At 36.5% G+C, this 18,999-nt stretch overlaps 1 protein-coding gene across 1 annotated transcript in view; it reads right to left on the minus strand.

Annotated features, from left to right (window-relative positions):
* LOC109052265 (guanine nucleotide-binding protein G(i) subunit alpha-2) overlaps nt 1-18,541 on the minus strand; it is a 41,506-nt gene extending 22,965 nt beyond the window's left edge. The window contains exon 1 of the mRNA XM_042726566.1: nt 17,819-18,541. Within this exon, the coding sequence (XP_042582500.1) occupies nt 17,819-17,936 (118 nt within the window). The 5' untranslated portion in view covers nt 17,937-18,541. The remainder of the gene's footprint in view (nt 1-17,818) is intronic.
* Between the last annotated feature and the right edge of the window lie 458 nt (nt 18,542-18,999).

An 18,999-nucleotide genomic window follows, 5' to 3' on the forward strand; every position in this document is an offset into this window, starting at 1 on the left:
TATTTATATATTTCTGGTTAATTTATTGCTTTTTTATTGCTTATTTATATAACTTGTTCCAGTTATGCAATATTTAATTTTTTTTAATTTTTTTCCAATCTAATATATTTTTGTTTTATTTCAGATTTATTTCAATAATCAAAAAAATGTGTCTAATCCAAAGCAACAGTAACTACTTTCTGTGGTCATGGTTTACTAGCCCTAAACTTTACCCAATGATATACAGTAAAAATTATTAACTAAAGCCTTTTGTAACCTTGTAAAGAAAAAGTTAACTGTTTGAATTAGACAAATCATGCCCTGATATTATCTGCTTACAGTATGCGTGAAAAAAAAAGAAAGAATAAATGCTTACATTTTTTTTTACATTAAATTACATTATTCATATTGCTAGTATATAAACCATCAGCCATTGAAAATCCCATCCCATTCAAGCAATAATCCCAACCAAATCAGATTCAGGACAGCCCTAATCAAATATTCAAGTCAATTCGTAATACTTCCTGCTACTGCTCTGCTCAGTGGCTAAACCCATCCATGTTCAAGCCTCACAGATGAAACCTGACCGTCAGCGATTACATCCAGCATCAATTTTCCAACACAAAACCCCTCATTTCTACACATCCTCTTTTCTATCTGCGTAAAGGGGCTGACAGAATATTCTTGTCATTCAAACACTCTCTCGAGTTGTGCCACCGGGTACAGCATGTGGAATTAATCCTGAAGTGGAACAAATGAAAGACAGGGAAAAAGTGGGTCAGAAAGCCAGAGCGGCTCAGCAGTTCTGCATGCTGCACTGCAGTGGTGCAACTCCCACTTCCACAGTTCAGGCTGCAACCATGCAGATTGCCAACCAAACGGCTCGTTAGACCACGTTCGAGTTTGAATCATGCCGAGACACGTTTAGACGGGCATCTGAAGGTGTGCGGTGTAAATCACACTTGATTTCCTTCATTAATGCAGCTGTCAGGCTCAATAGCTCAAGCCCGTGTTTGTTAAGACAAACAGATTGAGCCGATAAAGAAACTGCTCCTGTTGCAAAAAAAAAACTCAAATTGTAATCATACAGCTAAACAAGAGACGGACTGGAGTTAATAAACAGGATAACCAAGGGCAAAGCTTAATCCTAATGGAAATGTTTGTCCACAAAGGATCAGCTATCACATGTAATGAGAACTGTAACTTCAACAGAACCATTGCAATTACAGTCATTCATTTACTGCCTGTATTGTGAACAATTCATCATCAGCACACGATATTCCAAAGAAGAAAAATTGTTGGTTGTAATTCTTTAACGAACTATTTTTCTTTCCAACAATTGCCTAGAACAAACGAATTACAGTTTAATGTTAGCCATTTCAAATAGCGGCATAAACGTTGCTTTAGACTTCTTTTATAGATCATTTGTGAAATCTTAACAATATCAACAATTTAACGCTGGTTATTGTTAATATAACATGGGAAAAAATAGCAAATTATGACATTTAAAAAAAAAAAATCTTAAGTATATAATAGTATAAATGTAAAAATGTATTTGCACCCTATTTTACATTTGTTATGTGATGTACATGTCATATCTGGTTGACTTTAAGAACGAGAAAACATGCTATGTGTGTTACAAATATACGTTTAAAACCTTCGCTTTGCATAATTGTGTATAAATGGGTATTTATGCCAATCACAAACCATTTAAAACTGTACATTTTTCCATACTTTTCATTCAACCAGAAACAGCATCTGCATGCTTTTTGACAATCGTAATGTGATGCACATTTTGTTTTCGGTTGACTGTATGAACTGGAAAACAAATTAATTCACCCAGAGATTGTTCTGCATCCCATTTGACTATATTGAATATAAAATAAGATGCATATGCCATTTCCAGTTGACTTTAATGTTGGACACATAACTATTGGTTTTCTATTGATAGGTTAAAGCATAAGTAATATGGAAAGTAAATATTACCTGTTTGAAATTTCTTTTTATCAGAAGTATGGCAAGTATCTGTTTCTGTAGTCTTTTATCGACATAAATAAATATGTATATTTACATAATAAAGAGCAGACAATACCATTGGAAGTGCAAAACACTAACATGTCAACCTCCACACTTAAATATTAGATTTTTGCATAACTGAGTAAATGATAAAAGAAACATTACAATACAAATACATTTTGCCATATTTTCACTGAACCGAAAATACATTTGTAATGTGATGTAAAATAATATGCAAATGCCATTTCTGGTCAACTTTATTAACAATAGTCTACTACAAATAGCTTACTTCAGAACTATGTTAAGGCATAGTTAAATAATGTGTCAAATCAAAAGTATGACAAAATTTACTGTTTATGTGGTATTCTACTGGTATAAACATACATTTAGATATATATTTACATTTTTCTAGAATGACTTAAGTAGATGGCAACATTAAAAATGCAAAACACAAGCCTCTGGTGTTAATTTAAAAACCTGTAAAGCATGCTACATACACAATTAAATTATTTTATTTGCATAACTGGGTACATGATCTTTTCAAACAATTGACTAAAGTAACAAAAGCAAGCAACAAATCATTTCAATCAAAAGACTGAGGTTTTAGTTCTGTATATGGTCAAACATTTGAAAGCATCTATGTGAGATGTGGCTGCATGTGCACACTATGCTTGGAATGACTATTGATGTGGCGTTTCTGAAATGTCCTTTTCTTGTCTGCTCCTGCAGACAGGGCTAAAAACAGCAGCACACTATCACATCTCCCCGGGGGGATCAGGCTAAAAACCCGGCATCTCTGATCTAGCATGTTCCTCTGAGCTCGGCTTACCCCCTAAATCCACACCAGCCATCAAATCTGTGTCACACGCCAATGTTACATTAAATCTGAATTGTGAATGTGTTTGAATGAACATTGAATGTCATGTTGAATGTCAACATGAATGACATTGACCTACTGTTCACTTGTTCATTGTGACTTTCTCAATGCACACGCCTGGTCGTATTGTGCACAAAATGAAATGTTTTTCTATATCATCTTTTATCAAAATGTGATAACTTGCTTCAATTCTGAAACAATTTTTTTCTGCTGACATCACATAAGCAAACAAATTTCCAATAAATAAATCAACCGCTTTTTTACTGCTTTTCCTGTTTCACATTACAGATAAAAATGAGCTGTGAATGCATTTCCACGTTTAGAACAGATTTACTAAAACAAAATCTTTTTTTTTTTTAAGCCATCCAAGATGTTGAAGAGTTCTCTTTTTTTTTTGTTCACCAATGGATCCTCTACAGTGAATGGGTGCCGTCAGAACTGAGGAAGCGTTATTATGGACTCATGTGTTGGCCAGAAGCGGCGGTTTAAAGTTTAAATGCCTTAAAGATGGATTTGTTTACTATACAAACACACACCTTTTCACTTAATAAGATGTTTATGAACTGTAGTCCTGTGGATTATTGTAATGTTTTTAGCAGCTGTTTGGGCTCTCATTCTGACGGCACCCTTTCCCTACAGAGGATTTAAAAAAAAACATTACAAAGATAAAAAGATACTCCTAAAAACTTGCCAAATGAGAATACAAGTATTAAAGCAGAAAGTAGGCCGTTTTACCACATACAAGAATAGCACACTGTGAATCCAAAGTTTACAGATACCAAACAGAGCAACACTGATCTAAAGTGACTTGAAAGAGAAGTAAAAAAGCAGTCAGTAACATTAGAAATGCGAAACACATGTTAACATGTTCGGCTCTATAGTGGATTTAAAACCTCAAACATGCTACAATGCTGTTATAGACCACAGTGGAAACAGCGTGGTCTAATATAATCTGCATCTTCTTCATAAAACCACACTGATCTTCCTGTTTTTGCCAACAGGAAGCTGGTGCAAAGGTTCCTCTGCAAGGTAAGAGCACATGTGTGTGTGATCTACACATTTCATTATGAAAGCGGAACAGTCTATCACTCCCTGTTCAATCAGCGAATGCAAATAATGACTCTCTGCCTAGTGCCTACACTTCTGAAGTATGATCAATTTATACCAAGGTATTGCAGTTTAAACTGCAGCACTAAGAAAAATGATTTCATACTGAACTGCACTGCAGACTAGCGCTGGTGTCTTTCTATTCTCCTTTTCCTTCTTCTGTGTCTGCTTCTCTCTCTCTCTCTTTCAATTCACCACAACATGAAATATTTCCACCGCAAGCATTTGTTGTTGCTCTGCAGTTGAGCAGAAAAAGAAGTTGCGTTTCCATCTCAGAGTTGCACTCGCATGTACATCGAATGCTGGCAATACATCTACACATGACACTAGCTGCTGATCAATGAAAAATGTGACATTCAGCAATATATCATCAACAATCATGCCTCCAATTTCAGCATGATCATCATACTGAATTAAACTAAACAGATCACTGTAACAAGCACTGGCTAAACAAATTCAGCTATTCCCTTAATCATATCAAGACAAGTCCCATTCATTAAGGGCCGGATGGACAATCTCAGTGCACAAAGAGGATGTCAGTATCGAAAGAGCGCTGCTTCCGGCTGTTCTGAGTCCGTGGGGTACCACGAAACAGATGCACAAGAGCTTGAGGGTGAAAGGAGGAGCGTCTTTAAATCTTTGCGCAAACTGACAGAGGATGGCAGGAAGACTAAATATAACAAAAAATAAGAGCATGAAACTAATATGCTCCTTTCAAGTTCTCATCAACCCCATTAGAGCCATAACTCGAGACAAAGCCTGATTCCATTTCACAATGAGGCATCAGAGAACTGAGAATAATGTTTCCTGCACAGACATTATGTCAGTAGTATGAATTGAATGTGATGAGATCAAATGACTAGATGCCACAAACAATTATGCAAAGACAAAATTCACAATCGTTCTCTTGCTTTGTCCTTGCAAAGATATAGCACTACCATAATATTGTGAGAGTATATGTGAAATTTGAAAATATGTGAAGAAGAAAAAAAGTCATACAGGTTTAGAATGACAGCTGGGTGACTAAATGATGACAGATGTATTTTTTTTTGGGGGGGGGGGGGGGGGGACTACTGTATACGGTGCAAAATAATCATTAATGGTCTCTTTAAAGTGATAGTTAACCCAAAACATTCAATTCTGACATCATTTACTTCAGAATTTGAACCAAACAGTTGCTGACAACTGAGGTATTTCGGTAAGAGGTATTTCATATTGTTTGGAGGGAAAGTAACCTATCCTACGAAAAAGCATTAAAAACTGCTAGATCTGATTAATTTTCATCTCTTTTAGAAAAAGAAAACAAACATAACCCCAGGTATTTATTCAATACAGTGGCTAAATTAACGAAAAATAAAGCATCAACAGATGTTAACATTTCCCAACAGCACAGCAGTAATTACTTTATGAACTACTTTACTTCAAAGATCGATACTATTAGAGATAACATTGTAACCATGCAGCCGTCAGCTACAGTATTGCATGAAATAGTGTGCTATAGATCGCCCGAGGAACAATTCCACTCATTCTCTACTATAGGAGATGTTGTACAGTTGCTTTGACACAATCTGTATTGTTAAAAGTGCTATATAAATAAAGGTGATTTGACTTGACTTGACACCAGGTATGGAAAAAATTACTATTGAAGTCAGCGGCTATTGTTTGGTTACCAACATTCTCATACAGGTTTGGAACTATATGATGGCGAGTAAATGACAGAATTGTCATTTTTTGGTGAACTATAACTTTAAGAAAACAGTCATTCCTTACCATTCCCACCCCTAGTGGAAAATTGGGAAGGCAGTTCTAGTCCGGCAGCATGGAATGCCACGTAGAACAGAACGGGTTGGTGGAAGTGGAAGGAGGAAACACAGTATGGTTCTGAATTTTCCCTTAGGCAGGGAACCCGTAGACACTCGCCCTCAGTCGTCTGCCCATCTCTCTCTCTCTCAGATTAAAGAGCGTTTCGGTCTTTATGAAGTAGCTACTGGCCACATGTGCTAAACAGCTGCTCCCATAAACACCGGATTCAGCTGCTTTTCATTTGCTTATTCTTCCATTAAACCACCTTACATCATCTCCTCTGGCAAAAAAAGCAGCAGGTCCACAGCTATGGGGATTTTAGTACAGCACAGTGGTATTGTAAAAAAAAAAAAAAAAAAAAGTGAAAATTCAAGGTGTGAAAGAACGGTGTGCTGGGGAGAAGAATGTGTGAATACCTGTAGAGAGACATGCTATAACATGAAAGAGCAAGATTTCTAGAAAGAGAACAGAAACATGATATGGCACAAACATACCAAGTATACTTTAACTGAATGAGATATATAGATAGATCAGAATCATTTCTCCAGTCTTCAGTGTCACACGATCCTTGAGAAATCATTCTTATATGCTGATTTGCTGCTCAAGAAACGTTTCTTATTACTATTCATGTTTAAAACTATTTTTGGTGCTTAATTTATATGAAATAGATTATTTTCAAAAAATTACAACTGTCACTGTTGATCAATTTCATGTATCCTTGCTTAATAAAAGTAGCCTATTTCTCCTTTTTTATTTTTTTAAACCTTACTCCAAACTTTTGAATGACAATATGTTGATGACAACATATGTGAAATTTCCTAAAAAAAAAAAAAAAAAAATTTAAATAATTTAATAAGATTCAAATACTTAAATGACAGTCCTGATTTTAAATTCTATTATCTAAATATCAGTATCTGCCTTTAAAAAATTTTTACAAACATACAAAACACTCTTATCGCTCAAGCCCTTTGGAAACACCAATGCTCATCCATACAATTTTAACACAAGGACAGAACATGAGGAAATCTGTGGTGACATTGTGTTGAATGTTCATGGCTGAATTTGAAGATGTACACTGATGTATGGCCTTGGCTGAACTCATATTGAGGAAAAAAACACTACAATTCTTCTGGCTTCTGTCCTACAGACAGAAACGTGTCTCCATGGCGACTTGGACACAAGCTAACAGCCTGTGTTTTGAGGAACCACTGCATGGTTATGTAACACACACACACACACACACACACACTCCATGGCGACCACCACATGGTTATGTAACACACACACACACACACACACACACTCCAAATCACTACAAATCTATTGTCTCCTCAACAACATGACCAATATCCCCCAAAGATGATTCTAGTTATATTATATTCTTACAGTAACAGCATCAGATCCTAGCCTAGTGGGCCGCCTTCTTGTAATGAAATCACAAATCTCAGGAGAGAAAAATCGAAAGGCAGTACTTCAAACTAAATAATTAATTAAAAAGACATTTACAGCTGCCACAATTACCTAACAGTGAAAAATGTCAACTGCAGTTCTATTTAGGTCTACTACTGTTCAGATTTTCTATTTGCATGTTATCTGCATTGGTTAAGCAATATGACCAATCACAGACATGCAGGCTTGTGCATAATTTATGCAACATTTACTGAGGATTAAGAGAGCATAAAAGTAATGCGTAAAACATAAAAATAAGTAAAATATTTTTACTGAGAAAATTCTAGAACATTTTGAAAAGTCTGTAATGGTATTATCTTGCAAAATGCACTCCCATAATCTTTACAACCTCCAAAAAAAACTTTCACAGTGTATAATGTGAAAAAAAAAAAACTCCAACAGATGCACAACATGCATTTGATATTTAATGGTTTCGATTGTACAAATTACATGCTACATTCAAAATATATTATTTTGCATGTCATTTCGTAAAAAGCTAGTCTGTGGCAATGCATTTTATTATTAAAACAAGGCTAGTCTTTGGTTATCGACAGTCATTTATCTGATCTGATATTTCCGAACACAGTGCTTTCAAAGTTAAAATCAGCCATTTACAACTAGTGAAATACAAAGCAATAAGATTTGAGAAGTGAAACCAATCGAATGACACCATTTGCAGATCAATTGGGTCAACCAGGACTGATTAGAGCAAACGAATCCAAGCAGATTTGCAGATTTGCCCTGATAACTGATGGAAATCGAAGGAAGTCCAAATCTCAGACTTGTATAAATGGTTGCACACAGCTCTGTTTAATTGAAGTACTAAATCTTCTTTAGACAACCCAGAAGAGCTGCAGATAAGCCTTGTTTGCAAAGAGTAATTTCGTCTATGGGATCAGTCCAGCACAATGCTCAGCCACTTGAATGGAGCAGCACAATCACACACATTCTGGCGTGAACTTTTCCACTCGCGCCAAGGGGAAAACAACGTAAAAACCTTTCTTTGACTTGCTAGTTTGCTACTGGCAAATCACTGCTAGTTGGTTATTATGGCTTTTCTTACTGTTCCAAGTCAAAGAAACTCAAAGTTTGATATGCTGGTCTAAAAATCAATACCATTTCAAATATGAGCCTCTATGACCCTCCTGCCTCCTTCCTTGTTAATAATTAGCTTTTTTCTCTCCTCATCACATGATGTCATTGTAAGTGGCAGGAGGCTTGTTTTGAGATAAAGAATGAAACTAGAACATGACATGAAACGAAAGACGGCCAATTGCGTGATGAGCCTGGGAAATGTACAGCACAGAATGTCCAGGGGAAATTGACTGGGATGCACCAAGATGTACTCAGAATGTGCAATGCAATCAAAGTCTTATCATAAATCATAAACACGTACCAGCAGCCATGTAGTAGGAGTTTTAGATTGCAGTTAGAACAGACATCTGTTTACACACTACAGAATACATGCAACTGTAATATTGCTGGTAAGTTCAATAAATGTGTGTGTTGATTAAACATGGGATTAGATGGCAGGTACGCTGTCCAAAAAGAAACCAGAAACCATTGGAAACCAGCGCTTTTGGTGCTTTTGACACATTTCTTGATGGTAGAAATGTTAGGCTGGAAAAGGATCGAAACCTGAAGCATCCATTTCATAATAGCACTTTTTTTATCCTTGTGTTTTAAGGGTTTAAAAATTATATTCATTATACATGTAATTTTTAAAAGATCAAGAGATGTTAAATTGATCAAACATGACAGTAAAGACATTTGTTACAAAATATGTATTTTTCTAATTAATACTGTTATTTTGAACTTTACTGATCAAAGAATCTTGAAAAAAGTATCATGACTTTCACAAAACATTAAGCAGCAAATACCGTTTCCAACAGTGATCATAATACCATCTTTAATAATTAAGCACCAACAATAACTAACAATAAACAAATCAGCTTATGAGAATGATTACTGAAGGATCATGTGACACTAAAGACTGGAGTAATGTGCTGAAAAATCAGGTTTGCATCACAGGAATACATTGTGTTTTAAAATATTGTAATGTTGCACTACATTAAATATAAATATAATATATATATATATATATATATATATATATATATATATATATATATATATATATATATATATATATATATATATACACATACACTAACACTGCTTTGCACAATGTGTCTCCAGATTATACTCAAGTAATTTAATTTTAAAATTAGTTTTAGTTTTAAATTTAATCCACTGTTATTCACATAACAATTATACTTATTGCACTTCCACAAAGAATGCTCTCGAGATGCTGAGAAGCATAATGACAGCATTCACTACCGTGATAAATTATACCAATTTAGAGCATTGGTGCCTAAAGAGTCGTCGTTGCCAATGTCTTTGATCTCCAGTGCGGCTCTACACTGCCACCCGTCAAGTGGCCTAATCAGAGCCTGAGCCCAATTTACATCTGTGAGCAGTGCTTCAAAAAGAGGAGAGCTTCGGAAAGAGCACTCCTACAGAGCTGCGTTCAAAGCCTCCACCGGAGGACCAACACCATTGTGTCCAATGGGATTCGCCGTTCCCAAGCGACCCGCGACATTCCATCTGGCAAGACGAGAATTCAACGAATTGAGATACACCAACGCCCAAAACTGGACCCAGGAAGTACACGAGAACAAAAGCGTGTGCAGCTTTCTAAGGAATGTAATCATTCTGGCTCATGCAGAAAATTTATCAACTGCAGTATTTACAAAAGAAAACAAAAATGGAACCCCTAAACCCAGTCAGAGACAAGCTCCAACTGTAAACCATTCACGGTCTAGATCTAATGGACAAATGAGCACTGTGAAATTTGTCAAATGTCAAAACAACAGCTATGAAACAAAACCAAGAACAATATTTAAATGAAAGGCTGACCAGGTAGTGGTGGGGATTTTAGAAGCACAAGCATGTGACTGGAAAACCACCATCATAACCATATGAAACCTTTCATAGACCAATCTGGAAGTAAATATGACAAGAAAAACATATACTGCATAACAGAGAATAAATTTGTATATATATAAAAAAAAAAACGAAGCTACAGACAGAAAGTTTTATGACTGTTTTCCAGTGGTCAATTAATATATTTAAAGGTGAAGGTGTGTAAGAAATATAATTAAATCACAGCATGAGACGTAGACTTCGCTGAAATCAAATGAACATATACTTTACACAATATTCACTGAAAAACCATACAAGCATCTAAGGACTAATGACGCTAAAAATTCAGCTTTGCATCACACGAATAAATGACATTTTAACATATTAGAATAGAAAATAATTATTTAAAATTGAAGTGTATATTTACAATATATGAATGTTGCTTTCTCTGTTTTGCCTTCTTTTGAAGGCACACAGATTATAACAGGCCGCAGGAGGTTCTGTGTATTTTCTGAGCTTTGGAGGAATGAAAATGGGCTGACAATGAGTGTGAGGGAAACTAGCAGACCGGCTGATGCATTACAGTCTATAATGACAGAAACAGCACAGTAGGTCGCTGGTAAATGGCTGCAAGCATTTTAGCCCCAACAGGCTGAGATCAATAAATGCACAACATCCCAAATGATACACGTGACAATACAGGAACAGCTATTGTAGCTGTAAACAACTAAACAGTGAAAACATCTAGTGTGGAGGATCTCAGCAGACCTCAAAGACAACATGAAAACAAAATCGACCCATATTGCACAATTCATCAGTTTTTCCTTCAATTTTTTCGTCTCTGTTGATGTAATGGGTTTGACGTCATTCATGCCAATTGAAACTGGTTCTAGTTGGTCTTGTGATCACTCACGACATATGCAGTGAATAAAATCTGTTCCTCACACAGAGCTATCATATGTTTCCCAAAGATTTAAAATCAAGCACACAAGACGTAGAAACTACTTTTTTATAAAGCATGAAGCAAATAAACAGCACCACATAACCACAAAACACTAGGTTTCTTCAAGCTTCAAAAGAACACCAACTTTTGGCATACTGCACACGGAGACCTGAAGATCTGACATCATTCGGTGAAAGACACTTTCAAATTGGGCAAGGTTGATGTAAGACCTTCGAGACGAGCTGAAATAGGAAACCTAGATGCCAGAGGAGGTTATCGGGGACACAGTCTGGTTCTGAAGTGTGTGTGTGTGTGTGTGTATGTGGGGGTGTGTTTTTTGAAAATGTAAGTGTGTGACAGTGACTGTGCGGGAAGCTGTCACCTGTTCTGCGAGAGGTGTCACCTTGGCGAGTTGTTTTTGCGCTCTGTCTGAAGGTAAAAGGAGAAGGTGCTGTGTTTTATCACTGTCTGCGACTGCAGCTCCTCCTGACAAGAAGTATCCTGCTCTAACCTCTGCTCTCTCCACACCATGAGCAAAAGTTACACAGACACAACACAATGACTCAACATGTAAACAGTGCAACTGATAAATCACGGAAGTCACATGCCTTCTAGGTTTTTAACAACTGATACACCAGATTTTATCCCAAAATCCTCATCTCTCGGTGTGCTGTTAAACTTTTTGTGTGCAATTACTAGAGCTGTACAATAAAACAACTACATATCCAACCACAGCAACATTTCTGTACTTTACATTTGAACTGAATCAACAACAATAGCTATTTGGCCATATTAAAGTGCCCCATTATGGATGTTTGAAAATTACGTTTCATGCAGTGTGTAACACAGCTCTAAGTGAATAAAAAACATCCTGCAAAGTTTTAAATCTGAAAGTGCACCATAAATAAAGTTGTTCTCGCAAAAGAAAGAGTTGACTCTGAATCACTGAAACAAGTCACTTTTTAAAATGAATCCCAAGCATATTAGCATACTGCCCGGCCACTTGCTGGTCTTTTCAGTTGGTCTGAATGAAAGTGCAAATTCATTCTTTGCCACTAGGTGCCACTTTTGAAACAGCAAAAATAGCGGTTTCCCTGGCAACCCTGCACACTAAGCAGCACTGCGCTTACAAACGCTGCTTTATCAGGCATTACAGACATGATGAAATGAAACTGAGACCAATCACTGCAGATTAGCATCACGCAAAGGAGGGGTTTGGAAAAATGAATCGTTGAGCGAATCGTTTGGGAGTCGTTGAGCAAAAAAGGTAAAAATAAATGCATATTATAAGACAATGAATGTGTTTTGACCTTGCATGCATGTCGACCTGTTGTTGGGGACTCCCAAAACCAAAATATGAACCTTTCCCATTCCCAAAATATTACCTATAATAGGGGCACTTTAATAGTTTGTGGATCAAAAAAAGTAAAACCCACATACTGAAACATAAATGACTTTAACAATAACAAACTGTAATTGAGAAATATAATAATTTGACTCAAAGACAACGGTTTTGGGTTGAATTTTTAATGTTTTGAAATAATTGTATGCTCATCAAAGCTGCATTTATTTGATCAAAAATAATGTAAAACAGTAATAAGTTTTAAAATGTAATTTATTTCTGTGATCAAAGCTGAATTTTCAGCATCATTACTCCAGTCTTCAGTGTCACATGATCCTTCAGAAATCATTCTAATATTCTGATTTGCTTCTCAAGAAACCATTCTTATTATTATCAAGGTTGAAAACAGTTGTGCTGCTTCATATTTTTGTGAAAACTATAACTATACACATTTTTCTAGGAGTTCAAATGAACAGCATTTATTTAAAATAGAAATCTTTTTAAGGTTATAAATGTCTCTTTTGAACAATTTAATGCATCTTTGCTGAATAAAAGCACTAATTAAAAAAAAAAAAAACCTTAAGCGTAGTGTAAAAATAAATAAATATATTTCTTAATTTTAATTACTTCCCCAGTGAGAGGTGCCATTATTTCAACCTAACAGCCATTAAGAGATCATTTGGAGAAAAATACTGAGATATAATTCTAGTTCTATCGCCAAGCCCTAGTCTGCTGTTAAATGATGTGCAGCTGAATCATTGCAAATATCTTTCCCTCAGGGATTTACAAGGGATATGCACATGCAGATTCAAAAAAAAGGTCTCGGATAAAAGAGACCAAAATAACCTCTGAAAATGAGTGTCTATAACTGTAGCTTCCAGCACAAACCCTCCAGATAGGACGCTTGCCCCCATTCTGTGGCATAATTCCATTAGTTATGTGATGTGACTGCCACCGCCGGCCATTCTCCTTTTTAAAAACTGAGCTCAAAGGAACCACTCATCATTCTTGTCCCCAAAGCTTTTGTCTTCTGGAATTTCCTTGAGATTCGACAACCCAGTACACCTAAAAGATGTCGTGTTTAGCCAGAATGAAAGCTTGGTTTAACATAAACACAAGACCACTAAGTACTTCCAGCTCTGTGACAGGACCTTGACTCCTCAGTTGTTTGGGGATTCAACACTTGCCATCAATGTTGTGGGTATATTCTTGAGAGTAAAAACAAAACTTGACTCAAGGATATTCTTGGCACCCAAACGTCCTGCCAACTTCTTAACTTGAACCCAACTGATAAGAGTCTGGAGTATCCATGACCAGCAGACGTGTGTCATACTGGTGAGTTGCTCATCAGAGACATGAGGAGGTGGCAAGGCCAGTAATTTCGAACATGCGAGCAGTTTCAAACATGACGCATACTGAGGAACTCCAGAGCGAAAGAGGCTATTATAAAAAAAATATCATTAAAACCGTCTTAATGCTAGGTTTCTGTCACGAATCTCAGTGAGATTTCTACCTAGACAACATTTTGTAGGCGTCATAGGTGTCAGTCTCAGTTTGTAGACAACAAATTGCCTATTGCTTTGCTCCATGTTTACACTGCTAGTGCTGAAGTTGCATTGATGCTAATGTGAAATGTGACAATTTAAAGGAATGGTTCAACCAAAAAAGACAACATGCTGAAGATGTACTCACCCTCAGGCCATCACAGATGTAGATTCGTTTTTTTTTTTCATCAGAACTGATTTGGAGAAACGTAGCAAGTAATCCACACCACTCCAGTCCATCAATTAACATCTTGTGAAGTGAAAAGCTGTGTGTTTTAAGAAATAAATCCACCATGAAGATGTTTAAAACCATCACTTCTAGTCAAAATATGAGTCCATAATCCATAACAACACTTCATCTGTGCATATTTATTTCCTGATTCAGATGAGACAACTTTTTTACTTGTGAAAACAATATCAAAGATAGAGGGCTCATGTATCAGCCAGAAGCAATGGTTTGACGTTAAAGATGTATTATTGATGGATCATCGGCTTTTCACTTCACAAGATGTTAATTGATGGACTGGAGTGGATTACTTGTGGATTATTGTGATGTTTTTATCAGCTGTTTGGACACTCATTCTGACGGCACCCATTCACTGCAGAGGATCCATTGGTGAGCAAGTGATGGAATGCTACATTTCTCAATTTCCTATGATAAAGAAACAAACTCATTTACATCTCGGATGGCCTGAGGGTGCATTTTTTCAGCAGATCTTCTTTTTGGGTGAACTATTCCATTGACAATCTACAGTAGTATGCATAAATAAGAGAATTTTAAAATAACTCCCCAACAGGTGCTTGATTTGAAACAGTAAACAATGGAAAGTAACCCAGGCAGCCAGCCAGCATTACTTTCACAATCAGGATACTTCAAACTCATCATTTATGTACATTTAGCAATATTGTGAAAATGCTGAACAAGGCAGAATATGGAGTAATTGCACAGTGTTTACACGGCATGAGATTACTGCTGTGGTCATCTATCATTTTCAGAGTCATTAGTGTGAGCTCTGTAAACACTGTGGTGTTTGGAATCCCATATTTACACCGAACCAGTCAGGACTTGAGCGCTTGGTGATGCTTGTCTCATTTCTGATTTAACACTATAAGCCTGTGAAGTAAATAATGTAGTATATGTGCTTTCTGGATTGCTTTTATTTATTTACATGGAGATATTTTTAAAGTTGAACATGGTATATGTGCCTAGGGGGAATTAGTGTCAAGCTAGGTTCATCCAATTTTTTGATTACATCTGAAGCCTGTCTCCCTTATTCCCAGGGCACGTTTTCCCTGTTTTCTCACTCCTGTTTGCTCTCTCCATAGGGTAAAGCGTATTGTGGAGAGCACCGCTGTCACACCTGTCCCCATGCTGTCAGCATCAGAGCACACATGCTGTGCCACTAACAGGATATGACATAGAGGACACAACCGCTCTAGCTTACGACTGTGCGAAGCTGCACTGAAGTGTGAGGCGGCTCCATCCAGAATTAGTCCACAGTTGAAGCAACAACACTAACTTTAAGAGAATGACGGTCTCATAATCTGTTTTATGACCACGTCTGATACTACCGAACTCAAGCGAAATGCCTGATTGGTGACAAATTGTGTTCACTAGGTTAAAACCAAGCAGCTCATCATATCCTCTCTCTTTTGCGGTTTTTGACATGCTCACAGTTTACTAGGGCAACTACTTTCATTATATCATATAGTCAACAGGCACGCTGTGCATAACAGTGTTAACCAGGCTACATAAAGACTGCATCAAAAACAGACCCAACATTTTTGACGTTTGAAAATACTACAGACATACTAATATATCTGCTAGGCTAAAAAATCTGACAATATTTGGAAATCTTGTGACAACCCTTGGTGTCTCCTAAAAAAACTCAACAAATAGCCTCGTCAGTAAACAGTAAACAATTTCTGTAAATTATGTTATAAGATATATTATCAATTATTTACACGTCCATTATTTTGCACAGTATTCACCCAAAGTAAATATTGTGCATATCTCCTGTGCTTGTGAAGTCTGTTTCTCTACTGCTGATTTGGGCATTAAAATAATTATTGACTTAAGATCCATTAAACAGGTGTGTATATGCATATGGTAACTACAGGAACTGTGCAGTTTCCTCCCCTTCTCCGAAGTATTTTTCCAAATTGAGCATTTCACGTGCTTTCATTTACCACCAATGGACCTGACAAAATAAAAATGGATTGGTTACAGCGGGGGCACTCAGCATATGAAGTATAATTGAATGGTGAAGTCTTTTGTTTAGTGCCGTACTCATCTGATTCTCACAGCAGGGTTACTCCAGAACAGCACTTCCTGCAGACTTCTGTTTATTTCTAACCTGGCTGTCTTGCTAAAAATCAAACAGAATGCATGCACCTTCCTGAATGCCTTTTCAGTTATTGCTAAAAAAAAAAAAAACAACTAACAAAATATGTTCTAAGAATGCTTCACTAAGGTTCAAGTACTAAAAAAAATATTTCTGAATGTTCTTTAAAAGTCAAGTTTTTTAAATGCTTAAAAAAATTTTTCTTGGTTATGTGAACGTTAAAGACAATATTAAGGGGAATGTTTGATTTTATTATTTTGCAAACATTATGCGAATGTTACATTTGAATGTTCTCTAAACCATCTTAGACAAACAAAACAATGTATTAATAATGTTTTTGTGCTAATGTTTTAAGAACGCTATTAAATACCAGATAACTTTAAATTAACATTCTATTAATGTTACTGGAATAATGTTTGTTCATAACCTTGACAAAGTTCTGAGACATTCCCTGTTAAATGGGTCGCAATAGAACGAGAGAGCAGAGATTATTTATGACCAGACCTAAACACATCAGCATAAGGGACAATGCAGTATCCATGGAAACCACATAAATAATCATTGGTATGTTTTTTCCCAACACAGAGGTGAGGATGGCTAATGGAAGTATAGCAGAAGAGTTACATAATGTATTATTGCAGTTGGTTACATTTGAGAACATCTGAAATTGACCTGAATAAGCTAAATAATACTAACTGAAAAAAAACTGTATAAAAACAACATTATTGGTGATAATTTAACTAGATTACACACTATATAGCATCTCCATTACTTATGCAAGCTGCAAACTATTACTTATATTTAATGTCACATTCAACAGTGTTGACAGAGCATTAAGGTATTGAAGGGCTGTTTTTCTCATACATGACCATATCAGATGGTAACTTTTATATGATACTTTTATAAAAGTACCATAATTTCCTTGCTTGGAGTATCATGAAAGCATAGTATACAGTCTGAAATCATCACTATACCATGGTACTTATGCATGTGTACGTCCAGAACACCATGGGAGTATCATGGATGGGACTCGAATGTACATCCCTTCTCACTGATCATATAAAAACATTCTGTTTTCTTGATTCCTTGTCTAGAAAACACGGTAATACCTTAGTATGTATATAGTATGCAAAACTGCTTCAACGTTTACTATGGTATTTTCATGTCACATTTCCAAAAACATGGTATTTTCTACCAGTTTGATTCTTTGTGAATAATATTGTGGATTGAAATCTCAAATGAAAGACGGCAAACGCGTATCAGACGGATGCTGCTGTGTTTGCATCCATCCCGTTTGTCCATAATAATCGAACATCAGATCAGATCATACTAAATACATGTATCTCCTCCGAACGAGTAGCAAAGTACTGGCGTGTTGATTTTATGAAGCGTGTGACAAATTGCACTGCAAAACGAAATGTTTCGCGGGAGCCTTCTGAACACACAGACCTGCTGAAAATCACACACACATGACGTGCCGTGACTTACCGAGCAGGAGCAGTTTCACCTCCCTCGCAGCCTTCTCTCCATCCTCCCGAAGGTTTTTGTCGATCATCTTTGATCTCTCGGCGGCCGCCTTGTCTTCTGCGCTCACCGTGCAGCCCATGATCGAACCGTGCGCGCGTCAAACTTCAAAGAATAAGTCAAATCGGCTAGGTCCGTTCCGCGCAAGAACTGTAAACTAAAAAGGCGCCGCGTGGATTGACAGATGGGCTATAAAAGCGCAAAGTGTCACAATTTGAAAGCTTTGATTCCGAAAATCCCCGGCCTGTGATTCTCCATCAATCAGAAGGGTTCGAATAGTAGACGCTATTAAAAAGTTGCTTAATTTCCCACCAAATCAATCAATCAATCAATCTTTCTTCTTTCCTTCCTTCTGCGCCTCCTTTCAGATCAAAGAGCAGCCGCGACGTCGGCGCTTTCATCTACCGCTCACAGTTCCTGAAATCAGAATAATTTGCTTGCCCTCAATCAGATCAGTCTGTTTTTGCACGCGAAATTGTATCCAACTGGTGAGAAATTCTCTGCTATTTTATTTTCAAATTCCAACGTTCTGCATATCTATCCTGGTGCAGGGCGATTCAGAATATTTTACAATTCGAAATCAGAACGTTGCAGCGTTCGGCGCGGGGCTCCGCTCTCGCTGCTTTCTTCTCAGAGGAATAAACAGAGCGTAAGAATGTGAAAAAGCCAAAGCGTGCAGCGGCACCCACCCACTGATGAACAACTGCGAGTGAATTGTGGGAAATGCAGTAGTTTTCTGCTGTTTCCGAACAACTACAGTAAGTACGGGATGTTCGATTCATTTTAGCGAATCGGTTTGCTCAGATGGCTCAATGAACTAGTTAAAAATGATTCACTGGTTCTTTAAAAGCGTAACTCAAGTTTAATAGATATCTAATATAATAATATAATTGTTATTCATGTGGTGTAGTTTAAATAATAATAAGAAACATTCACACAAAAGGCACAAAATTTTAATACATAAATTCAGTTTTAATAATGTTTCTGTTGGTTTACAGAAACATAAATTCAATCAAACAATCTTATCTATGTAATACTTTTTCCTTCAAAGGTTATTTAAAAAATGTACTTTTCATGAACAAGTAATTACAAGTATAAAGTTATCTGCATACTATATTTAGCATGCTCTCAATTTGCAACTTTGT

The sequence above is a fragment of the Cyprinus carpio genome, chromosome B6, assembly GCF_018340385.1.
Source record: "Cyprinus carpio isolate SPL01 chromosome B6, ASM1834038v1, whole genome shotgun sequence".
In the NCBI taxonomy this organism is placed as follows: Eukaryota; Metazoa; Chordata; class Actinopteri; order Cypriniformes; family Cyprinidae; genus Cyprinus; species Cyprinus carpio.